At 32.9% G+C, this 26,800-nt stretch overlaps 1 protein-coding gene across 2 annotated transcripts in view; it reads left to right on the top strand.

The window, feature by feature from the left end:
• Nucleotides 1–26,800, top strand: part of Nipbl (Nipped-B homolog (Drosophila)) — a 174,558-nt gene that overhangs the window by 79,208 nt on the left and 68,550 nt on the right. For both annotated transcript variants that reach the window (XM_005386212.2, XM_005386211.2), the window contains exons 9-11: nucleotides 1,720–2,346; nucleotides 8,703–10,328; nucleotides 23,925–24,107. In XM_005386212.2, the coding sequence (XP_005386269.1) occupies nucleotides 1,720–2,346; nucleotides 8,703–10,328; nucleotides 23,925–24,107 (2,436 nt within the window). The remainder of the gene's footprint in view (nucleotides 1–1,719; nucleotides 2,347–8,702; nucleotides 10,329–23,924; nucleotides 24,108–26,800) is intronic.

The following is a 26,800-nucleotide window of genomic DNA, read 5'->3' on the forward strand; positions in this document are numbered from 1 at the left end:
CTTTCACTCAGTTTTTATGACAGCATAGATTTCTTTTGGGAACAGGACTCTTAAGTCAATCTCTGGTTCCAGTCTTGTCTCCCAAGTTATACTTTTTCATATCTAGGCAAAAACTTCCTTCATACCTAGCTGATATTTCAAATTTTTTTCAAAATTATTCTGTTTTTTTCTGCCATTCTCATCTTTCTTAATGCTGTTGTACTGCTGAGTTATCTTGACTTAAAATTTTAAAATCACCACAAAGTCTTCTATCAACTCTTTATAGTCATTTATCAAGTATAGCCTGTTGTGTTTTCTTCCTAAATCTCTCACATCTACTTTCATCTGAATGTTGAAATCCTATCCATTCTTCCAGGTCTGAGTTAAATGGGTAATCTTCCATGTTTCTTCCCCTAATCTCCTCAAGCCATTAGTTAACACTGATTTTTTTTCTAAGAATGGATACTATCTCATGTATGTGATTTTTAGTTTTTTACTTTTAAATTCCCAAAGAACTTTGTGTGATCCTGTAACAGACTACCACGCTGTGAATTTAAATCTGGCTTTGGCTACATTAAAAAATACTTACAGGGCATGGTGGTGCACGCCTGTAATCTCAGCACTTGGGAGGCTGAGCCAGGAGGATTACTACAGGTTCAAGGCCAGCCTGGGCTATATAGCAAGTTCAAGGAAGCCTGAACTACATAGTGAAACCGTGTCTTTAAAAAAAAAAAAACAAACCTTACAGTCTGGTCATTTTATTTTCAGTTTGTTGAAAGGGAATAGTTTGCTTCACTTTTAAGAATTTGTATATAATAAATTGCAAGATAGCTGATAATATATTTTCATAATCTATGAAAAGTTCTAATTAAAGCTATCTAAAATGTGGAGTAGTCTGTGTATATGGTAAGGACTTTTTCATGTTTTTCCAACTATTTTGTCACGGACATTCTTCATGAGGTAAAAGTTTTTATGAGCCATTGTATTTCATGAATTTTCAGAAATTAAAATATCAACTTCTGAAAGAGAAAACAAAAGTACATTAATATCTAGGGGAACTAGATGTCATTATTACCAAAGTTAGGTACTCAGTGCCCAAGTGTCAGGTGAGAAGTAATTCAGACTGCCTGGGAGAGAAAACAAAGGGTTGGGAGATTTGATCTATGCAACCAGCCCACTTTTGACACTTGATGGAGGACGGATAGATGGATAGGTAGAAAACTTTTAATAGAAAGAGGAAAAACTACAGAACAATCTCATCAATGTATTTTTCTTCAGAAGCCTAAACTTCTATTTATGAGGTTGTTTTCCACCTAGTTTTGAAGGGCAAGTACATTGTCAGCTAGTCTGATGTAATTTTTAGGTAAATTGTTAAAATTTGATTGTTCTAAAGTATATGTAACTTACCATTTAAACTTTAGATAGGAAAGCATTTAAGTTTTTCACATTTCAGATTTAGACAAATCTGGTTCTATATTTTACATTTGCTAACGGTATAACTTGTAGCAAATTTCTTAACCTCTGTAAGCTTCATTTTTTTTTCCGAAATGGTGATGATGCTACTCAAGAATATTTTATGAATTGATATATAAAGCATCTTGAATAGTTGTGGTAAAAGTATCTTAATCTTTTTTTCCTAATTTTACTATATTGTTCACTATTTAATGTTTCTGTCACCCCATAAGAAAATGTAAAACCAATACAACCAATAGTTTATTTCTATTGAATTGTTTTTCCTAGGATCAAGACCACCTTTAATTTTACAATCTCAGCCTCTGCCTTGTTCATCACCTCGAGATGTTCCACCAGACATCTTGCTAGATTCTCCAGAAAGAAAACAAAAGAAGCAAAAGAAAATGAAATTAGGCAAGGATGAAAAAGACCAGAGTGAGAAAGCTGCAATGTATGATATCATTAGTTCTCCATCCAAGGACTCTACTAAACTTACGTTAAGACTTTCTCGTGTAAGGTCTTCAGACATGGACCAGCAAGAGGATATGCTTTCTGGTATGGAAAATAGCAATGTTTCAGAAAATGATATTCCTTTTAATGTGCAGTATCCAGGACAGACTTCAAAAACACCCATTACTCCACAGGATGTAAACCGCCCACTAAATGCTGCTCAGTGTTTGTCGCAGCAAGAACAAACAGCATTCCTTCCAGCAAATCAAGTGCCTGTTTTACAACAGAACACTTTAGTTGCTACAAAACAACCCCAGACTTCTGTGGTACAGAATCAGCAGCAAGTATCACAACAGGGACCTATATATGATGAAGTAGAATTGGATGCATTGGCTGAAATTGAGCGGATAGAGAGAGAGTCAGCCATTGAAAGGGAGCGCTTTTCAAAAGAAGTTCAAGATAAAGGTAAGATACTCTCATTATTACCACTTCACCACCTAGCAAATATGAATTAATTCTTTATGTCTTTTTTCAGGTATATATTTTTACTAATACTTTAAATGTTAAATTCCCAATTTCATGTTTCATCTCAGATCTATCTGTTTCGCGCTATATGATTTCACTTACTTGTGCTTTTCTACTAAAATGGACATTACCATTTCTATTTTATATGCATTTTCCATGACTTATGTTAATAGAACAGTACCTCTTCAAGTTTTCTGCCAAAACAAGTTTAAGTACTCTAGAATTATTTTAAAACAAGTGCATTTAAGGAAAGTATAAACATATGTTTATTAGGCAGTTACATATTTTAGTTGGCTTGTAATAGTAGTCTTAATGTGGTTTTTTTTTTTTTTTAGTTACCAAATTATGGAATTTTAAGTTAATGTTAAGCAGCACTTTAAGAATCAAGAATCTTTTGGGGCTGGGGATTTAGCTCAGTGGCACAGCGCCTGCCTGGCAAGCGCAAGGTCGTGAGTTCAATTCCCAGTACCAGGAAAAAAAACAAACAAAAAAAAAAATCAAGAATCTTTTGATGGTGATTACAGTTAAGTGTTCCCTTTTATCTGACTAATATATTAGGGTAGAGTTTGTAGACATACCTATCCTGAGTTTATAGGTTTTTACTTCATGCTTTATAATCACATAAAAACAAATCTGTGGTATATTGTTCTTTGTACACTATCCTATCCCTTCATATACTATCTACAAAATCCCTTCAGTATTTTGGGAGAGACTGATGAATCATTGTTTGAAATTAGTAATATAATTTATGAAGTTGATACGAATACATATTTGATTATCCAAACTAAAATCATGCTTTATGTTTAGATTTATGATTAAAATAGTCTAGTTTGATACATAGTTCTGTTTTATTCCATTGTAATTATAGAACACAATTTCCTTGATATTGAGTAGAGCTCATTTTTATATATGATCTTGTTCATTGTGTCACAGGATCATCATTAATTATGTTCTTGTGCTAGGAAGCATCCTGAAAATTTGTATTATATCACCTATCATGGTTTTTAAGATTATTAAAAAAACTAGAAATTATTGAACTAGATTTATGTGTGAACTATAAATGCGTATAATAAAGAGATCACTGAAAGTCTTCATTTTATTAGCTAGAGAACTAGGATTATTGTTTGTTTTTTGTGAGCTTTCGTATAAAACTTTAATGTTAATGATGAAATAAATTTGCTATTTCCTCTTCTCTAGTTTGTAGTATGGGGCTCAGGAAATAAGTAACTCTAGAGATATCAAAGTGTATCTCCTCCTCTGACTGCTTATAAAAGTAAATGCATATTAAGTAAAGACAGGTATATTTCTCAGCTTCTCTTGATAATACTGACCTACCCCAAATTCTTGAATCCTTTGACAGTCAGCCGTGTAAGAAATACATAAAATTATGACTTCTTGGTCTAGAAGTATTGGTGGCTTAGACAACTAAATTTAATGACATTTAATCTGTGCTATGGGAAATTGTGTTCTTTAAAAAGTTTAATTGTTAAATGATTTTTAATAGTTGTTGAAAGGAAAAAAAAATAGAGGAAATGGTGAACTTATTTTTATTAGCTTTCCCGGACTCCCTCTGTATCACATTTGTTGAAACCAAAATTTTTGGTTTTAATAATGGAATAAAAATAAAAGTAGTAAATAGGTTGAATTGTATATTAGCAAACCTCTTATACTACTAACTTCTTTGAGAAAATAAAACAAAATCAACATGTAATGCAACATTCATAAAGTTGTAATGTAGACTTTCAGTTATCTAAACACTTCGTAATCTGTGATATGACTGTGGCAGTGGTTACTGAAAAGCATAAAGGTCAGAGCTGGCTTACAAGTTTGGTAACGATAACACCTGTTGCTTTAAGAATTAAAGTAGGTTTGCCGACTTCTTAGTTGTTTTCTGAAAGCCCATGTTTTTGTTATTTCATAGATTTATTTGAAAACTTTTGGAACCCAACACCTTTGGTATGAACCTTGTCATTTTGTATTCAGTTTCTGCATTGTGTGCTGACGTAGTATTTTTTATGTAAGAAATTACCTTGAGATTTTAGAAAGATTAAAGGTCTATGTGTATGTTGCTCCAAGCTTATAGGCATGGTAATAAATAAAAGTGAAATTTTTTAAAGTGGTTGTATACTCATCTCTTAACAGAGGAACTACTTCCTTGAAATTAATTTATACCTAGTTACCATTTTTACTTTTTAGAATTAAATTCTAAAACTGACTTTTATTAATAATTCTAAAATGTGGCACTAGAACTTTTCACAACTACTGAATTACTGGTAATAAGGAACAAACAAGACATATCTGGCCTCCATGGTTTTACTGAGAACACTCCTCTAGTATCTGAAATTGTTTGCTAATATATCCATTTGCTATGGGAGAAATACTCTTTTTAGTAACTGGAATTTTTTTTTAAGTAGCTCTATAAATAAGGTTTGCAAGTTCAACAAACATAACTGGTAATTGTGCAGTAGTCTTATTTATGTGGTTGAACCTATACCCTGGTTCCAAACATGAAACATTCTTCTGGCTGCTAGATATTTATGTCCCCTCTGCCTGTTTTTCCTTCTTTGAATAATTCTGTATATACATTGATAGGGTTACTCTGTAACCTACTGTCATTATATTCCACAAGCACCTTTTTATCAGTCTTTTTGCTCATACTTTTAACATCTATGATCACATAATTTTAAAAGACTATTCACCTTTGCTTCTGGGATGTCCAGTTATAGACATTAATATCTCTTTTCTGTGCTGAAAGTTCCTGCTTTCTATCGTTGAAGAGGGAGTTCCTTTGTTCATCTTTGTTTATTTCATCTTTTCCCAAGGTCCACTTTCCATGTTAGCAAGTATAAAAAATGGCCTAGCCTCACTAAATAGTTTATAATCTTACAATATTCTAGTACTATAACCATTATAAGAAATAAATTACAGGTTGAGCATCCCTAATCCAAAAGTCTAAAACTTCTTTATATTTCAAATATCAGAGGATTTGAATTTTGTACTTAGGACAGAGTAGAGATGCTCAACTGATAAAGTCTAGGCAAATTTTCCAATGTCTGAAAAACTCTGGAATTGTAACATTTAAGTCCAAGAATTTCAGATATTGAATACTCAACCTGTATTACTTTCTATGATTTGAAATAAAGAGATGAGAATTTTGGGCAGGAATAAAAGAATGAACCACTCACCCCTTTTTTAGTTTACATATCGCATGTTTTAGTCTTTCATAGTTGGCTATTAGGTATACAGTCATTGTGCTTTCAGCTTTAAGTGTTTTCAGTTATCATTTGTACTATATTTAAATAAGTGGGATAGTTTTTCTTATAAGTGTAATTGAGCTTAGAATTTCTGTAAGGATGGATTTTATTTTCAAAATATCAGCATCTGGATGGCAAGTGTTGGTTTTGAAATTATGATATCCTTTTGTATGCATTTTCTTCAACAGTGTATGCATTGTGATAGCTAATCTTAAGTTTCTTGACCTTGAAGAAAGTGTAAAGGTAATCAGTGTCCCAAATACTAAAATTATTTTTCATAGAGATGGCTTTCCATCATTAGGTAAAGGTTATGAAGTAATGAAGACATAACAGAAGTGGGTAGACAGAAGTGACCTATACAGATTCAGAATTACAGTAATAAATTCATCATGCAAGGGAATCACAAAATGAATGCTCTTAACATAATCTAGGAATCTCTGCAACAGTGATGAAATTTTTCAGGGTTTTATAGAAGAAGTGAAGTACTTTCTAAAAACTGAGAAATTAAAGCTTTGTATTTAGGTATATTTTATGTATAATAGAAAAAAATCATAAGATTTTCTCCTTCTTAATATATTGCTTCTATGCAAATGATTTCATATATTTTTATTATAAATAATCATAGGATCTATGATTTAAGATAGTTAAATTGAATGTGAACATTACTTTGAAGTTAAATTGCTTGCCAGATTTCCATTTTAATGACAAAAGGTAAATTGGAATTCATTTAATGATCTATAGACTCTGAAATATTTTATAATTCTGTAACAATCTTCTGAGCTATTTTAATGCTTTTTTCTGAAAAAATATATCATTCATATTAATAAAAGAAAGAGTCACAGGTTTCCTAAGTGAAATTTTCATACACCTGAAATCAGTGTTGTGGTTTTTACTTATGCTTAGGTTACCATTATAATGACTTTTATAAAGCATATTGTGTTGAAAGTATTAAAAAGCTTAGGTTATACTTTGTGAATTTCTAGATTCTTTTCATAAACTTTTAAAGGATAACTGTAAAGCAATAAAGCATTGTAAGTGTAAGTGGTAATTATTTGATGTGCCTTATAGCAAGATAAAAACTGCACACTTGTAATCCCAGCACTCTGAGAAGCTGAGGCAGGAGGATGAACATTTGAGCCTAATCTGGGCAAACTGATAACTTAGTGAGACCCTGTCTCAAAATTAAAACTGAAGAAAAGGGCTGGGGATGTAGAAAGGGCCTGAGCCCAATCTCTAGTACTGACAAAAATTAATTATGTATCACAAAACATTCGAAAGGGATTCTATAAATTTACTACTCTGAGTACTTTGTTCCCATAAGCATTGATGTAGAAAATTTAATATAAAGTCTTAAAATGTTATAACAAGGGAAATAATCTCATGATAACATACTTACTATTATCATTAGGTGTTTCGGAAATAGAATGTATGTGATGATAGATTTGACTTCTGAGTAACTAAAGGAGCAGACTTGGTTTTACAAAAAAATAACTAGCAAATATCCAAAGTAGGCGGCTCTTGGCATCGAATAGGTATTCTGATACACTATGCAAGCACTGTCATTCCCAGCACCAAAACAAATTTTAATTACATTTGATTAGATTTTGAATTGGACCGAAATATTTTTTACTTTGTGAACAAAACAGTGGAACTTTGGTATGTAAAAGAAGCATTATTGTAAAAATCTTTTACAAAACCTCTTTCTGTAACAATAAGGAAGTGATTTTCACTTGTCAACTTGACTTTTAACTTCGTGATATTGTTTTCCTTAAGTAATGTGTCTTATAGTAGTGAATATTAAAATCTGGTAATTCTTTTCAAATAACTAAAAAATTTCTTGTTAAAACCTAGGCAGTTGAGCAAGTAAATAAAGTGGGCAAAACCTCAACATGCTGTAATGTAACTTTTCTTAAGAACTAGCTAGAGATTCGGTTTATAGAAAACGACCTAGCTGTCAAGCATGGTGGGACACATCTGTAATCCCATCAGTTGGGATTATGAGGCAGGAAGATCACCGTAAGTTTGGGGCCAACGTGGGCTACATAAAAGAATTCAAGGCCAGCCTGCATTACATAGATCAACCCTCCCCCCATAAAAAAAGAAAAGAACATAGTAAGTAGTCTCTTGATTTAGAAATAGAATGATGTGCAGAAATGCATAGCTGTTAAAAACATCATAACATTTTATTGTAGTAGAGGATTTGTTTGTCCTTAGGTTTCAGAATAGTATAATTCTTTCGGAGGTCAAAATATAAACCCCTAGAACTTTATGTTCTAGAGCCAGAAGTACTTTTTGTCAGTGGAAATTGCTTAAGACAGGATTTGTATAAGAAGTTCTTCTAGTACCTGTGATTGATAGATAGATAGATTGCTTTCTTATTCTGAATTTACTTCCAACGTTGAAGCTTTTAAACTCCACCTGTGCTATTAACATCTTAAATAATTTGAATTCTGCATCACAACAAATTATTAACTTTTATCTTGCTCTTAGCATTTATCCCTTTTTTCAGTGGCACAATGTATTTTTTTTCATTTCATTCTTTTCAATACTTACATGCAGTAAAAGCTTACATTTCCTGTTGATATGTTGGCAAATTTGGGGCTCTTAACTGCTTTTGGTTAATAGTTTAAATTGTCTTAAATTTGAATTATGATTATCTTACTCTTAAGTAATCTGGTTTCTATTCAGTATACATGAACATAAATAGATGTTTGTATTTGATGTATTATAAATTCTGTTCATTTTATCTCATTGCACTTGTACACTCAAAAGTATGTTGTTAAAAAGTCTTTATATAATACCTACTAATATTTATTGAGGTAGTGCAAACATTAAGATTTCCTCAAACTTTTAGAAGTATTATGTTATTCTTGCTTACTATTGTATATCTGCATATTTGCGTTCACTACATTTCAGACACATTATGACTTTAAAAGGATAGTGGAACTTTAAAAAAAGGACTTTAAAAAAGTCTGTATCGTTTTTAATAACATAAGAATATATGTCTATTACTGATACTGAATATTTATCTTTAAATTTCAGATAAGCCTTTGAAAAAAAGAAAACAAGATTCTTACCCACAGGAGGCTGGGGGTGCTACAGGAGGTAATAGACCAGCTTCTCAGGAGACGGGTTCTACGGGAAATGGGTCAAGGCCAGCATTAATGGTTAGCATTGATCTTCATCAGGCAGGAAGAGTGGACTCTCAGGCTTCTATAACTCAGGATTCAGACTCCCTAAAAAAGCCTGAAGAAATCAAACAATGTAATGATGCACCTATTTCTATTCTTCAGGAAGATATTATTGGAAGTCTTAAATCTACACCAGAAAACCATCCTGAGACACCTAAAAAAAAGTCTGACCCTGAGCTTTCAAAGAGTGAAGTGAAGCAAAACGAAAGTAGGTTGTCAGAATCTAAACACAATGAAAACCGATTGGTGGAGATGAAATCAAGTGAAAGTAAGTTAGAAACTAAAATCGAGACCCAAACAGAAGAACTTAAACAGAATGAGAACAGAACTACCGATTCCAGACAAAATGAGAGCACTATAGTCGAGGCTAAACAGAGTGAAAATAGACTATCTGACACAAAACCAAATGACAGCAAACAAAATAGTGGCAGGTCAGAAACAACAAAATCAAGACCTGAAACCCCAAAGCAAAAGGGCGAAAGCCGACCTGAAACTCCAAAACAAAAGAGTGACGGACGTCCTGAAACCCCTAAACAGAAGGGTGATGGACGACCAGAAACTCCAAAGCAAAAAAATGAGGGCCGGCCTGAAACTCCAAAGCAAAGAAATGAAGGCCGGCCTGAAACACCAAAACACAGGCATGAAAATAGGAGGGATTCTGGAAAGCCATCAACAGAGAAAAAACCGGAAATGTCTAAACATAAACAAGACATGAAATCTGATTCACCTCGGTTAAAATCAGAAAGGGCTGAATCCTTAAAGCAGAGACCTGATGGGCGATCTGTTTCTGAGTCACTAAGACGCGACCATGATAGTAAACAAAAATCAGATGACAGGGGTGAGTCAGAACGACATCGGGGAGATCAGTCCAGGGTTCGAAGACCAGAAACATTGAGATCCTCAAGTAGAAATGAACATGGCATTAAATCTGAAGGTTCAAAAACTGATAAACTAGAAAGAAAACACAGGCATGAATCAGGGGATTCAAGGGAAAAACCATCTTCTGGGGAACAGAAATCAAGACCTGACAGTCCTCGTGTTAAACAAGGAGATTCTAATAAGTCAAGACCTGATAAACCTGGTTTTAAATCACCAAATAGTAAAGATGACAAAAGGACAGAGGGTAACAGGAATAAAGTAGACAGTAATAAAATGCACCCTGACAATAAGGCAGAATTTCCAAGTTATTTGTTGGGGGGCAGGTCTGGTGCATTGAAAAATTTTGTCATTCCAAAAATCAAGAGGGATAAAGATGGCAATATTACTCAGGAGACAAAGAAAATGGACATGAAAGGAGAGCAGAAAGACAAAGTAGAAAAACTGGGATTAGTTGAAGATCTAAATAAAGGAGCTAAGCCTGTAGTTGTTCTGCAAAAACTGTCTTTGGATGATGTTCAGAAACTAATTAAAGATAGAGAGGATAAATCAAGAAGTTCCCTTAAATCTATCAAGAATAAGCCATCAAAGTCAAATAAAGGTAAGAATACTTCTGATGTTACTTGTATTTTAACCACCTTAAGTTTTAAGGTTACTAAGCATGAAACTGTGGCAAAGTTCAAAAATAAAAAAGCTGCTACATGAAAGTAGAACATTTATGTAAAACAACAATGAGTTGTATTCAGGAGTATAGATAAAAAGTTCTCAATGAACTTTGTCCCAGACTTACTCAGCTACTTATGACCACTCTGAATTTTGGCTGTTGATTGGTTGCAGAGATAAGTTTTATTACCATTTAGTTGTTTCAGGTATTTCTGAAAGTTGCCTATTAATCAAGTGAATAATGATACATTGGAATAGATATATTTAATTCTTCAAAAGTTACCTTAACTATAGAGAGATTCAATTTTACAATGGAGTAACAATTGAATTTTAATATCCAGCATCTCAGTAAAGCTATATGGTATATAAGAGCCAATGTTATAAATTATTTTAACAACATTGTCTTATGCTATTTACCTGTTGACATATCTCTGATTTTATTATTGGTGAATAACTTGAATTTGTACAATTTAGAAAAACAATCTAAAAGATTATTTACTGGAGAGACTGTTAAATAAGTTTTTATTTCAAAAGTAGTTTGGGCCATTTAATGCAAAGACAACAGAGAATGGTATTTACTTTTCTTTTTTTTTTTTTGGCGGTACCGGGGATCGCACTCACAACCTTGCACTTGCGAGGCAGGCGCTTATGCCACTGAGCTATATCCTCAGCCCCGGTATTTACTTCTTAATTAGGCTAAAGTGTAAATTTGTGGACATGGAGATGGTGTTACTTTGCATGTCTGGCAAATTAAGTCCCCTGGAGTCTAACATAAAATTATTTGTGGGGAAGCATTAGGGAGATTGAATCTGAATTGCTAGGACTATAATGGCAGTTTGTGCATGTAGAAAAATATTTGGTGTTTTGTGTACACTTTTGGAAATGTATATTTTAGTTATGCTGTGTGTGTGACATGGCCTGTTTAGCCTGTGCAGTCTAATAACATGACCTAAATAGAGATGTAGGTTTAAAAGAAATAGAACTGGAAGTTTGATTTTGTTTTCATTCTGTAAAGGAGTTTTACTATAAATTTAGAATTATATTTTACATAGAAGTAAATATATGAAATTTAGAATTAACACTGTCTGGTATGGTAGCCAGTAGCCTCATTTGGCTCTTCAAATCAAAATTAAAATAAGTATAAGTTTTAAAATTCATTTCTTCAATAGTCACATGTGCCTGTTGACTACCATATTGTTCAGCACTGATAAGGTATTTGTATCATCACAGAATTTTATAGCACTGAAATCTATTAGGTACAGGAGGTGTAGTGTTTATAATTTGTGTAGTATGCTGATATAGTTTGTGTTCCAAAAACAGCTCTTTGAAAATATGGTATGAGTGTAAAGAACTCCTTATTCAAATAAGTAACTTATGGCTAGTCTATTTTTATTGTCACTTGATTGTTACCAAACTTTGCTAATTTATTTTGTTTTGTCTTTCAAATATGAAAAAAGATTGCCTTCTGAAACACTAATATTTTTACTTTCAGTGAAGCTTTTAAAGTTACAGCAGTTAGACCTACAAAATTAATATGTAGTTTGTTATTTAACTTGAGTGCCTCTTCTCATATTTACTTGTTAATGTAAAAGAGATTTTAAAGAAAATGGAATTGTCCAGAGAAAGACTTTCTTCAAAATTTTTCAGTGCAAGTTCAGTGGTAGCATCTCTTTATAAAGTAAAGAATAAAGTTACATGGTTCTAGAAGAATCAGTTGAAAGATGGAAAGTGGTACCCTTTGTTTCCTTGACCTGGCCCATCTTTCTCTTCCTGCCCTTGTCAGCTTACACTAATCTTGCTTTCTGAGCTCTGTTCTAACAAGTTTTACAGCTGCTTAAAGAACATTAAGAAATCAGTATAGCTCCAAATTAGTAAAGGCTGTCTCACTTCCCATGGTTTTTTCACATGTAATTCCATTGCCTATGAATATATCATCTTAGTGCTAATACATGTCTACCATAAATATACTTTTAATACAAATGTGTATAGCAGAAGTGATCACATTAGTATACCTAGACTAGGTTTCTGTCTACAAGAGTGATTGATACATATGTGTACATGTGCCTGTTAGACTAGATATCTACCTAATAAGTGATGTATGTGTATCATGTACATGTTTATGTATGCATACACATATATTAATGTCAGCAATTATATGCAGAGCTTTTTCATTCATAGAGTATTTCAGTCCTTGGATTTATTTCAGGATGCCATCTTAGATATCTTTTGACTTTACATAAGATCTATTTTTTTTAAAGTAATATTCTACTTTCAATTTTCGTTTAGATCTCTGTTACTAAGTAGTCAGAGTGTTGTGTGTTTTTTACATTACTTGGATATGAAACACAGTTGTGGATTCTTGATTTTCTTTATAGTACACAGAGATTGTCTCTTTTTACTTTTTTATTTTATGAAAAAATAAAATTTCATAACAAAATAATGAGAATAACAAAAGTTAATACAGTGTATCATTATGTTCTAAGAAGAGTGCAAGACTTAGAAAGATTCTTACAAAGAAGAAACAGATAACAACACAAAACTTTCTATTCAGTGAACTAAGATAAACTAATAGTACAAATGAAACAAATTAGCATATATTAAAAAAATATTTTTGAAATAGTGGAATATATTATTTGGGGAAGTATTTTAACTTCTTCCTACTTCCTACTTACCTCCTTTTACCTTGCTCTTTGTGTGTGTTGTGTTTCTCATATAAGAGGGTCCATGTAATATTTGATCTTGTGTGTCTGACTTACACCATCTAACGTTTATGTTCTCAGATTGCATTCACCTATCTACGAATGCCTCAGCTTTATCTTCATAGCAGCATGATACTCCATTGTGTATAAATATCACATTTTCCTTATTCATTCATCTGTTGATGGACATATAGTTTCCAAGACCTGGCTATTAAAATTTGAGTACACAAAGATTTTCTTTGCAGATGACTTGTTGTTTTTCTAATTAAAGAATTAGTCTGAATATTGCTAGAATACTTTTATGGTTCACTTCCAGGACCAAAATTCTTAGCATGTTTTTCTTTCTTGGAATAGCCACAAAATTCCATCTTTAAATATTTTATCTGATATTCATATATTATGTACTCAATCTTGAGGGTAATTTGAAATTCCCTTGAATAGCTTTAAGTTGATAAATTTTGAATGTGTGGTAGAAGTATATGCTTGTACTAATTTAGATTACTCATTCTTGCCTTTTGTATATACATATTAAATGTAAAGTGATATTGTTACATTTTATTTTATTACTAGAGCAGTACGTCTACATTCATAATATCTTGCATAATATGTATATATATAATAAGAGCATATTCAGTGCCTAATGAATTTAGTAGAGACTGCCTGGCTGCCATTTTCAGAAAAAGCTTTTGTGTGCAGATTAAAATTACGTTCATCTTTTATGTACCCATCTATCTATATACTGTAGCACAAGAGGTAATTTTCAATTTTCTGTTCCCTAAACTTCATATAATTTTAATTAAGATCGAGTGGAAACCTACTCAATTTCATGTTTAATTTTTCTCACCCACACTTTTATTTGTAGTTGTTACACAGTGGACTCAGTATCAGTCTCATTCTTTTTAAACATCATCTTGTTTATTCCTTGTAGTGAGTATGGGCAGAGATACCCTTTCCGAGAACCTTTTAAATATTTAAAATATCTTCCATGTGATCATCAGCTAACATGCCTTACATGTTGTTAATAGCTTAATATCTGTAATTACAAACATTAGTAATTTTAGCTTTTTTAGAAACTCCAGACAGAATATCTTACCTTTATATCCAAGGAAATAATTTTTCTTCTCCCTTCCCCTACTTCCCTCAACTAGTCTGTTTTTGTCCATTATTTGTACTCAGTGCTTTCATGTAACATTCTTTATCAATTGTTGTGATCATCCTTCAAACTAAAAGCAGTTCCGATCATGATCTTTACTGGAATTTTAATGACCAGCTGTAAGGTCAACAGTGATTAATCTGTATAGCTCACTCAGTCTGATGATTACAGTCTTTATTAGACTTCGTTGGGGTAGTTGTTTCACCACACTTTCTTTATGTAGTAGCTACCCTACCGAATGAAGATGACCACGTTATCTGGTTTACTTAGCACTGAACAATCTAATCTAATTGAACTGTGTTTAGAACTCTCAGCTTCTCTGAGTTTAAGAGAATGCACTGTTTTTTAGTGAATTTGTGGCATGGTTTATCAATTCCTAAATTGGAGAATTCTCAGTATGTTTTCTTTCAGTAGATTGGAATATTCAATAATCTTTAATGATATGATTGTGAAATTCATTTTGGTTTATTTGAACAGTTTATAAAATAACTTTCCATGCAGCTCAAATCTTTATGAAATATTTGTAGAATATTTATTACAGATATTGGCATAATATATTTTTAAAACTTGTGCACGTTTCATTTTTAGAACTTTTTGATCCAAATTATGCTTAAAAGATAATTTCAAGAGATACGTTAAGTAGAAACTTTTTGATAAAAATTAAGTTTACAAAAGTTTGCTGAAGATGTTTTTTCAGTCTGTGTCTAGGCAGCCCCAAAACAGCTTCTACAGGGTTCTTGTATCTGTGGACATAGATATATGATTGATAGGTGAAGAGCTAGCAAATACTAATTCTGAGAGGATCTTCTGTTTATGAAAGAAATAATCCTTAACATAAATTTGCTCTTACATAAGAAAAAGTTAATAAAACCACCCCTTAAAGGTGTCTGGTGCATTATTAAGATAATTACTACCGGGGCTGGGGATTTAGCTCAGCGGCAAAAGCGCCTGCCTGGCAAGCGCAAGGTCGTGAGTTCGGTTCCTGGTACCGGAGAAAAACCAAAAGAAAAAAAAAAAGATAATTACTACCTACTCAATACTGTAATATATATAAAGTGGATTTTTAATACAGATTGAACTCACCCCCCTCAAAAAAATTAGAATTCTCTGGCTTCTGTGTGTGCCAATTTTTGAAAATTCTCCTTTACACCCACTTTAAATTACAGTGCAAGCAGTGGAATCAAAACCTTGAATAAATCTTAATCTTTGAGAGTTTGTTTCATCTACTTTTAGAATAGTAAATTGTCTTTTTACATGATAAATTTTCTATACCGCAGTGTTTCTTTTTATAGTCTTACAGTAATTTGATAACGATATAGTGTTGGTATCAGTATTAAAACTATAGTGCAACAACTGGATTTTTGTTGAATATTTATTTTGCATGTTTCATTTATAATAATGTTCTTTCAGTTGCTACTAAACAGTCTTTTTGGTATTTTATTCATAAAATAAACCGCTTCACAGTATAAACAGTACAAAGTATAATTGCATCATGACTGCACTTATAGGGTAGGTGTCACTTGTTCTTTTTTGAATAAAGTATGAAATGATGAGAAGTCAACACACTTTTTCCATAGGGGACTATATAGTAACTATTTTAGTTTTTGTGGGTTATGTATCTCTAACATTGTAGTACCAAAGCAAGTAACTATATTGTAAAATTTTGTGTACAGAAACAGGTGATACAAAGAATTTCATCTCCCAGGCCTTATTTGCTGAGCCTGATATAGATATAAAATTAGCCAAGCATGGTAGTGCACAAATGTAATCCCACACTCACGTTTATATAGGTGAATGTGATAACTAGGTTGTTTATTCTGTAGCAAGTGTGACCTGAAATTTTTACTTCCTAGTGCCATTATAGTATGTTTATGTATATATTAAAAGAGAGATGTAGAGTTTTAAATTATTTTATAGTTCTTACCCATTTGTAACTGTAGTATGAAATTAGTTCAAATACATTTATTTGGATATTTTGGTACTCACCGTTCTATACTAGGGGCTTACTCATTATTAACATAAAATTTATATGTAGTAAGAACATTAAAATTTACTGTATATAGACAAGTTACTGTTAAAATACTTCAAATTTGTCACATTATTAATTTGGAAATCTTGTCTACATCTTTTCCTTTCATGGGTATACTTTTGTATTTACCAATATAGAACAACTAAGAACTGTCTTCAGCATTTCAAAAAGAGTTTTCAACTGGAAAAATTTAAGACCACATGTTCATTCTAAACATAACAGTAAACATTCAGAAAAATCCTTTCTGGACATTGTCCTCATCCTTGACACTTTACTAGGTACTACAAACACAACACAGTGATGATTGTCAAGCTTATGATCTCATGAAGATACATACAGATAACTACAGAGATAATGATAATACAGTTCTTAAAGCAGAGGGTACTGGAGTTCAAGTGGGTTCTTAGAACAAGAATAGAAGGTAAAACAAACATGTAAAGTATAGGGAATTTAAACATTTGACTCCTATTTTGAGTGCAGTACAGAAGTAAAATAAGCCATTGATTAAACATTGTTTTACAGCCATTTGTGTTCAGAAAGTATCAGAAAAAAATGCCATTCCTAGCTACTTTTGTTAGAAAATGTATTTCTACATGTTACTACACATTCACCCTAATATAATAATACTCAGTTGAGTAGCTAGTAGTATAATTTATTTTTTTAATTTTTTGGGGGATTAGACCTAGGGTTTCACACATGCTAGGCAAGTTCTCTGCCCCTGAACTACATGCCCACCCTAATAATATCTTTTGATACTTGATGAGATTGACTGCATACTTGAGTAAGACAAAAACCAATATATGAAGTTTATTAACCTTCATTTTCTATTTTCTGGTTTCTATACTATCTTAACATGTACTGTATAATGATAGCATATTGAACTAATCCTCCCCTACATGGGACAATGGTAACACTGTTACCTTTTAAAATAGTTAAATTCATGACATTTACTTAATTTTTCTCCTGTATTTTTCACATAGACTTAGCAAATAACTTTTGGAAAGTTTCTGTTCTGGTGTCTCCCTCTTCCAGTCCATTCCACAAATTATTGCTGGAGCAACATTTCTGATGTATAGTCCAATAACATCACTTATATGCTCAAAGTGACTTTCCTATAACTCACCTGTTTTTATAGAATGTCCTGCTTTTTGTCCCTGTTCAATATTTTTCTTTTTCTAGGACAGATCATTTGAACTTATGCTCTCAGAATGTTGTATAAGTACTACTAGTTCCTACTTCTTTGGTCCTGTTCTTTATCCTCTACTCTTCTCACTTCATTTCACCTCATCTTCATTGAAAATCATCATCTTTGTAAAACAGCTCTTTGTTGCTCACAAATAATAGATTCTTATCTTGTTTTCCTAAAACATAAATGTGTGTTTCTTTGGGAAAATTTTCACTCCTATCACATGTCTTTCCCATAGATGCAATATCATACTTACCATTTTGTGTTTTTTACAGTGCAAACATTTATAAATATCCTTTAATGTGATACATTCTTTCACTGTGTTACCCTTCTTTTGGACATTTTAAGGTTGCAGTAGCTAAAACTAATCTAAGCCCCTTTCTACATAGAGCTTTTTCATTCTATTTATTTTCTTGGATAAATATGAAAAAATGGTATGCCATTTGACATTTGCTGTATTTTGTATTTTCTATACTTTTAAGAGAGCCTGAGTATACATAGGCCAGGAAATTACAAGCACATCTACAGAATTTGGAGCAAAGCCTGGATCATTTAAAATAGTGTCAAAAGCCTTATATACAGTAGTTAAATGTGTGTATGTGTGTGTTGCTGAGACTCAAGACTGGACCTCAAGCGTGCTAAGTGCTCTACCACTGAGTTACATTCTCGGCCCTTTTTACAATTTTTCACACAGTGTTTCACTAAGTTGCCCAGGTTGGCCTCAAACTTTCAATCTCTTGCCTCAGCCTTCTTGGGTACCTGGGATTACAGGTGTGCAGCAGTACATCCATTAGTTAACTTTTAAAACCATCACCACTTACAACATAGTGGAAGATGATCTTTTCAATGAAGATCGTAAGTCAGTCATTTGTGTTGTTTAAAGAGAGGTGTGTATGGTGCTTTTTAGAAAGATTCGCATAAAAATAACTTAAAGAAGAATTTCTGAATAAGTCAAGGTGTTAAAGGGCTTCAAGAATGTAACATTTGTAGCTTTTATGGCGTAATTACAGATATAGATTACTAAGCTCTTGATATGAGATAGCTAATATTCTATCAGGTTATAATGAGTAAAATCTTTTTGACTAGTCTGGAATATATTAATTAAAGTATTATTTATCTTATGTTTAAATCTTATGAAATATAGGGCAGAACCAACCCTTTGGGTTAGATTAACCTACAAAGATCTCTTTACTCTTACTTCACTGTATTTTGAGAGAAGTAGCAACTGTAAAGTTTAAAAGACTTCAAACTTTTTATTATGACCTGAGGTAAGAAATAAAATGTATATTGTGCCCTATTCTAATACTTTCCTGTTAATTTCTGTGGTTCTTTGTATTGGTTTCAAGAGTATTTCTCAGCTACCATTAGAAAAAAATAGCTATAAGCTTGACCCTGACAACTCCTCCCTCGACCAAATTTGTTGGTGTAATCCTTCATAAGCATTAAGCTTCTAGCCAGCGTCAGGGTGCTCTATCTTTTTATCAGAATTAAGACAGTCTATCCCAGATTATCTCATAATGCGTCACTTCCAGTTACCCTAAACCATTGCATAAAATGTAAATCTAATTATTTATTTTCTACTTTTCTTCTCAGTGATCCGTATACCTGACCCCCTATTGCCTTATATTGAGACTTTCCCCCCGGGATTAATACATATAGAGATCCCCTGTTACCCTGATAAGAGTAAACATCTACTGTGGAAACTGACTTTTACTCCTCTCAGTTTCACTCACCATGAGCTTTAAAATGATTTCTCCTTTTTCCTAAATTTTTACTGCTTTTTCCAAATAACTGTTCAAACACACATCAGACTTCTTCCTCTGTGGCCAGGATTTTGTGACCTCAAAATGTTTATTTACTGATATTTTATATCCTGCATTCACTGAGGATTTCAGTCCCTAATGATTCCAGTCCCTAATGATTCCAATCCCTGATGATTCTTCCTCTTTACCCATAGTTTAATTACAGTGGGATCCCTGTAGGAGAAGCAATCAAGGTCCTGGCCTTATAATTCAGTCTCATGATTTTTATTTTGGTTTGGTTTGGTTTAGTTTTTTTGTCCATTTCACTTCACGTTGTCTTCTTTGTGTCTATTCTCACCTGTTACTGCTTATTAGGGCTATGTCATCAATAGTCTATACTCTTTCCATATACTGTCTGTAAGTAGCTTCAGAAAAGGTACTTCTTTTGTGTTAAGAAACCACTTGCACCAAAAAATGTTTTCAAACAGTATTAACTCATGTAGGATCACAAGAATAGCAGATGTACAACTTGAAATATTGAATTTTTCTTTTTACTGCCCTGCATACCTCTAATTGGAGTTAAAGATCTGATTGATAGTACTGCTGTTATAGCTGTAGGTTGATAAAAGAAGTGTCACTGAAACATATGCCTCTCCAACTTTTTTTCAGTGACTTATAAAATTTGGAGATTTATGTGAGTTTTTTGGTTTTATTTCTGAACATGACTGGTTTCCAGTGATGACTGAAACTTTAGTCTGAAAATAAGTATTAATAAGGGTGATTTTTTTTTTTAATAGCAAGGTTGTCTTTCTGTTTAAAAACAAGGCACATTCATAGTTACCAAATCAGTGAATCCTGGACTTCAAGTCTTTTAATGACTTACACTTGTAATAACCTGGCAGATTTGTTAATTTGGGTGCCTTACATTGGAAATCCAAGATTCCTAAAATGTAACATAGCTACATGTAAAATGTAAAGTAAGATTATATTATCCCTCAAACCAATAATTTAAAATTTTGTGATAATTTAGAAATGTAATTTAAAGAACAAAGTTAATTGGGACAAAAGAAATGAGGTGAGAAAGATAATCATGACAGTAGCAATCTGAAGTCTTTAGGATGGCAAAAAATAATAATCTCTTAAATCATCAGTGTATTAAGAAATAGACATTATGTTTGCATTGAAGAGATGATTCCCTAACTAATGAGAAAGAATGTAGCCAAATACATGCATCATAGTGATAATTTTAAGTATTTGTTGTATATTCATTTTTATTAAAATTCAAGCAGTTAGTTCTTTGGATCCTTAATAATGTATTGAAGATCCTGGGATGGAATATAAGGGAAGCTGTATTTTGTTTTTTCTTTTTAAAGGAGGGATGTGGTTGTATCAGTTTATAACATGCTTCATAAAAAGAAAGATATGATTTCTTCAGAAAACATATAACCTGTAGAATAGACTGTTCTATTCAAAATGAAACAAGGTTCTCCCTTGCAGGATAGTGTGTTAACCATTGCCACAGGGTTTTTTCCCAGGTTAAGTCATCTTCAGAAATAAAACACACAGTATTTCAATTATTGCAGTGTAACTTTCAAGGGTGCACAGAAGTAAAAATTACCTACAGAATATTAGGGTACTCAGATTTGTTCTTGTTCATTTAGTAAATAAGAGTATATGAAGGAACATTAATACTGGCATTACCATAGGTATAAAAACAGGTTATTCATGTTTTGGCTATTGTGGGGAATATTTGTAAGAAGATAAAGAAGAAAGCAGAGACTGACATTTATCTTCAGACAAATTGATATTAATTCTGGAGTATTAGTGTCAAGCCCATATATCTTTGTCAGGTGAATTTAATCTCTGAAAAACAAACATTTGGGTAAAGACAAAACTTCTTTGCTGGCAACTGGGCATGTAGCTCAATGGTAGAGCATGTGCTTACAAAGGCTGATCAAAAATGTAGTGTGTCTGAAGTTTTAAAAACTTACTATAGTATGAGATACACTGCTGTTAACCCCCTCAGGATATTCCCTTCACACAGACACCCTTAGCCCATCATTCTTGCCTCTTTCTGAAGCAGTTCTGGAACTCACGTTTCATATCTTCATGAGGTGTGATTTTAAAAAAGGTCCAGCAAATGCTGCTGCAAGTGCCATCTAGTGGAAAGGCAGGCTCATAAAAATATTATGACTTGTCTGCATCCACCTTATGCATGAGATCTGGCACCATGCAACTTTTGGCTCTTGCTCAGTGTCAAAATGACTGTGCAGTGTCACTGTTTTAAATCCATTCAGGACATCAATCAGACACAACAGTGCAACTATTAAGATGTTTATGAAAGAGAAGTTATAAAACTGTCAGAAAGTGGCAGGAACAATTGGGTAATCTGTTTCAATCAAGGGGATTTTTTTGAAGGGATTAATGGCAGTGTTCTTCACTGTAATAATTTTTTTTTAAATATAAACATTCATCATGTAGTTTGATCAGTCTGCATATGTGTGAGGCCTTGGTTTCAGTCTCCAGTACCAATGAGGTGGGTGGTGATGGAGAAAAGGCCAAATATTTTTGTGTTATCCATACTTATATACCCAAAGGAATTAAAACATTTTAAATGCTACAAAGGTTTTCAAATTTTAAAGACTTCAAAAAATGTCATTTGTCTATAAAATATAACAATTAGCAAGCTATAAAGGGAAGTACCTTTGTAAGTAAACTAATTGTGAACCATATCATTAAGCAATCAGAAAGCATTTATTGAGCATCTTTGTATATGCACACTCAGTTATAGGTCATGTGGAAAGTGGAAGATATACACTAGAAAATCTTCTTTCATCAAAAAATATATATACTTAATTGGAGGTGTTTAAAGCATTAGAAGTTTAATATTAGATGCAGAATGTGTTTGGTTTGGAGCTGAAGATAATGACTGCAAAACTACAGTTGATTTACCTCTGCCAATATTCTTTTTAAAAGACTCTCACTGATAAAAATTGCAGTTAAGAAACCTTGGTTCATAAACTTGAGTTGTTTGATTTTGGAAAAGATAACCACATTTGTGTTTGTGCAGGAAAGATGGCCACAGTCGTGTTTCTCACCCAACATAGAGTTTGCAAACAAGATAAAATTTTGCCAAATGCTTTTTTTTTGCAAACCAAATTGTTCGCAAACAAAATAGTTCATGAACCAAGGTACCCACTTTACCTCGGAAACTGTACATGACTTAACAGATAGATGAGTTAAATTATCTTTTCAGTGATTAAGGATCCTCAGTGAAATCTTTGGGATATTAACAGGCACCAAAAGTTGGGTAAAATTATTGCCATACATATGTTTAGAATAGAAGACAGCCACTGAAACAACTCCTTTCATAATCACAATAAAAGCTTCAAAAGACTAAAGGGTTGTTCTTCCATTGAGGTTAATGTTACATAGCCTGAGTTATTTGATTGTATGGGGCCGGGGATGTAGCTCAGGGGCATAAGCACCTGCCTGGCAAGCCTGAGGTTATGAGTTCAATTCCTGGTACCATAAATAAATGAATGAATGAATGAATGTCCATACTCGAGTTACTTGATTGTATTTTCTTGAGATTTTGAAATATGTCTTGTTACCTATATATTTTTCTGTCGAGATGTATTTTTATTCTTTACATAAGCACTATTGTTATTTAAATATTACAATGGATAGTGTTACTGTTGATTTTTAAGTTGCTAATATTTCTGTACCCACTAAGACACTCTTTGTTCCTAATTCATAAAATTTACCAGGTAAGGCTTCATTTTTATAGTTCTGTCCAAAGATTTACCTAAGTAAATTGAGTTAAAATTGTCATATCTAGCAGTCATCAAGGATAATTTATCCTGAATAATAGCTTTTGCTACTTTTATTTTTAAAAGAAGTATTTTTGCTACCGTTATTTTTAAATTGTCAAGAAAATGCTAGCAAATCATTTCTTGTAGAAACTATGTGTGTATGTATATTGTGTAGGTTTAGGTAGTATGATGTTAATGAATCTTACTGTAATATGTTGATATATTTTTTGATACTTTTTCATGGGAAGATACAAACATTATAACTGACATAAATATTGCTTTCAGTTGTAGGTATTTATATTTTAGATTATTTGGTCTAATTATCCCACTTTGCATGTTTCTGACATAGGAACAAAACAAATATATAACTTGTCTGTTTTAAAATTCTCCACAATTATAAAGGCATCAACATGCTACTCAAATACACAGTGAGACAGTGATAGATAAAAGCATATTGTATAAGGCTTATGTCCCACCTCACCTACACAACTGCCCAGATCATAAGAAGGAGACGGTAAGTATCCTCCAACTCATTCATGCTGAGTAGCAGAATTCATTTCAGACTAGAGAGGCCGACTCCAGACACAGAAAACAAATTTGGGTGCCGTACCACCAAGAAGCTGAAGTGTTGCCTACTTGCTAATACATGCATCTGTGGTTTCAGAAACTTTTTAGTAAGTGCAAATGGACACAGGTGTTCTGTCAAAAATTGGTAGAACAGTGCTTAATTATTATGGTAATAAGTGTTGTGTTTTTAAGTTTTTATATAAATACATACACATAAATGTGTTACAGTAATAATCTTAAAATGACAGAACATAAATACGGTACTTATACTTTATTATTGTGCTAATTTGGGTAAAGTTTTTCCTTTATCTTCAGATTTAAATTTTTTCTTACCTTTTAATAGGTAGTATAGATCAATCAGTGTTAAAAGAATTACCCCCTGAACTCCTGGCAGAAATTGAATCCACCATGCCACTTTGTGAACGTGTGAAAATGAATAAACGCAAGCGTAGCACAGTTAATGAAAAGCCAAAATATGCTGAAATCAGTTCAGATGAAGATAACGATAGTGATGAAGCTTTTGAATGTAAGTATTGTATAACTTCTTTAAAAAATTAAAAAGATAGATTGGTGTGTTTGTCTCATAATTTGGGGGTTAATAAGAGCACAGTAAATTTAATTCTTAATAATCTAGTATACCAAAGGTTTTTTATTTGTACTTTTTAAAAAATTGTATGAAAGATGGGATCAGTTGGCACCAAGAAAAAAATTTTAAATAAGTTATAATTAGTGTAAAAAAAGAAACCAGGTATGTGTCTGTGTGTATTTAACGTACATTTATTGAGTCCCTAATATATGCCAGGCACTGAGAATGAAAATACAAATAAGATGACCCCCTATCTCAGAGTCTTCAGTCTAGTGGGGGAAATATGTAAATCAATTATTACAGTACAGTGGTAAGAGTAAATCCAGGGTGCTGTGGGAACACATTGAATTGGCATCAAAATCAGAATGGGGGTTCAGAGAATGCTTACTGGAAGAGGTGACACTTGAGTCGAGTCTTAAAGGACACGTAGGAGATAGCCAGATGAAGAAATATTTAAAACCATACTATCACTAAATTGTGAATGGATTAGCCACATTGTGAATTATCTTTGTGGTTTGGACCTGGCTTCTCCTTTTTGCCCAGCTGTGTCCTGGAATTCCTCCCTTGTTTCACTGTTTTCCAGAGCTGGCTTCTTCACTACACAGCTACCTCTCTACAACACTGTGATCACCTGTCTTTGCACTAGACTTGCTATACCTCGCCTGTCTTCCTACTGGTCCACTGAAAAAGTTCTTCTCTTTTATCCCTATCTTCCTTCTTCTGGAGCAAGAGAATTGAGCCTAGCCAAGAGGGGTCAGCAACCTTGTTTGACTTAAACGGCATTCAGTGGAAACAGACTATGGGAGATCTTCACTTGTGTGCCAACTGACTTAGTCATAATGACCAAAAGAAGTGGGAAGACCACCAGTGTGTTCTACCTTTTCCACCTAGTGTCCGTAGATTGAGGTGTGACAAGCAAGGGCAGGAAGGACAGATGCATGCTGCCATTTTTAAGTGTTGTTGATGGAAGCTTTTCACCTAAAAAACTTTTTAACCAATGTTCATTTACTCTGATCTTTTTAAATTGTGAGCTCTTGAGCTATGAGTAGCAGATTATGAATAATGAGCAAATCTGAACAGTTTTTAAATTGAAATAAAATATACAGCAAAGATAATCTGACATTTAATTATATGTATGATTGTTATAACTTGTATGATAAGATGTATTTACACACAGTATATTAAAATGACTAAAGTTAATTTTAAAATTATAATCTTACATTTTGGTCATATGGGGACAATGTTTAGTTCTGGAAAGTGAGAAGAGAGAGGAAATTTGCTGGCCTAGAAACTCTGTTTTATATATGCTTCTCCACTCCCTTTCTTTCTCCTTGATATATTACAATTTCTAGACCAGCTGTTAAGTCCCTTATTTGCAATTTTATTTTGAATTACACTTCAATTCCTGTTGATTGATAGTGGCTGCCTGCATTGCTAAATTGTTGTGGATTCTAAAGTTACCTCATAGTTAAGTGGAATTGTCCAGTAAGTATAAAATAAGGGAGATTAGAGCCACCATGTGTCTCATGCTTGTCATCAATCAACCACTACACTTTTCCTTACTTTCTGTTATGGGAAATGTCTCTTTTTAGAGGAGCATGTAGCTTCATTTTAAAGCCGTGGATACTGTTATATTTATGTCCAAGTATTTGAAAGCTATTCTTAATTTAGAGAACCTAAGGCTGTTATACTAAGAAAAATAAAGTTTCCCTAGGTTTTTAAGGCAATCTCAGAGTAGCTTCTTGGTTTTCTTGACTTATTTCAATACAGATAACTATAGAAAAGGGAGTGGTGAAGGATGTCCAATTGATAGTTGACATCAACAACCAAGTTGTCATTATACCCTAACCAAAACAATAGTGAAAATATAGTACAATGCATAATGTAGAAGTATAATGAGAACATAAGTTGTAAGTACTATGCTATTTGAAGAGAGAAACTCTTAAGATTTTACTATAGCTTAATCAAATGGCTTCCTAAAATCAATACTAAGAAAAGAGTTCTATTGACAAATAGAGAAAAGGATTGTGAAGTGACTTTGAAAGTTAAACCGCACAGATTTGGAGAACTGTAGCATAAATAAAAGGTCACGGGGTGCCCTGAGGAAGGTGGAAGGGGGAGACAGAGTAAGTAAAAGAGAGGTCTAGGTGAAATTCGGAAGCAGAAAGTAAAAAATGTCCAGGTCATATTTATGTGTCTCTCAGTTGAGCCCCTTCCCCTTTCCCTCTTTTTCCAGAGTGATTAGGAAAGTGGAGAAAGAACAAGCTATCCACAATGAGTTGGGATCCTGGTAATCGTATTGCAACTATGTGTCACAGAAGTTGGGCTTTTTCACCCCATTCTTATGCAAACTGCCTAAATTTTAATGAATGTAAAATAAAAATCTACAAGGTGTATAAGCAGTTATCACCAATATAGTATATTGTATGTAATTGCTAATGAGTACGAGATTGTTCAGGCATTTTCTCCACATAGGATTGGGTGCTGGAAATAAGTTCTTCTGAAATTAAAATGTAGAGACGGAAGTAGATCTCATTAGTCTTGTTCAGAAGCATAAAATCTCATTCAAGATCACAGAATAGTACTTTCTTAAAAGTTTGCTTGCTAGTTGCCACATCCTTCTTATTTGGTAG

This window comes from Chinchilla lanigera, unplaced genomic scaffold (assembly GCF_000276665.1).
Source record: "Chinchilla lanigera isolate Chin_1 unplaced genomic scaffold, ChiLan1.0 scaffold00025, whole genome shotgun sequence".
NCBI lineage: Eukaryota > Metazoa > Chordata > Mammalia > Rodentia > Chinchillidae > Chinchilla > Chinchilla lanigera.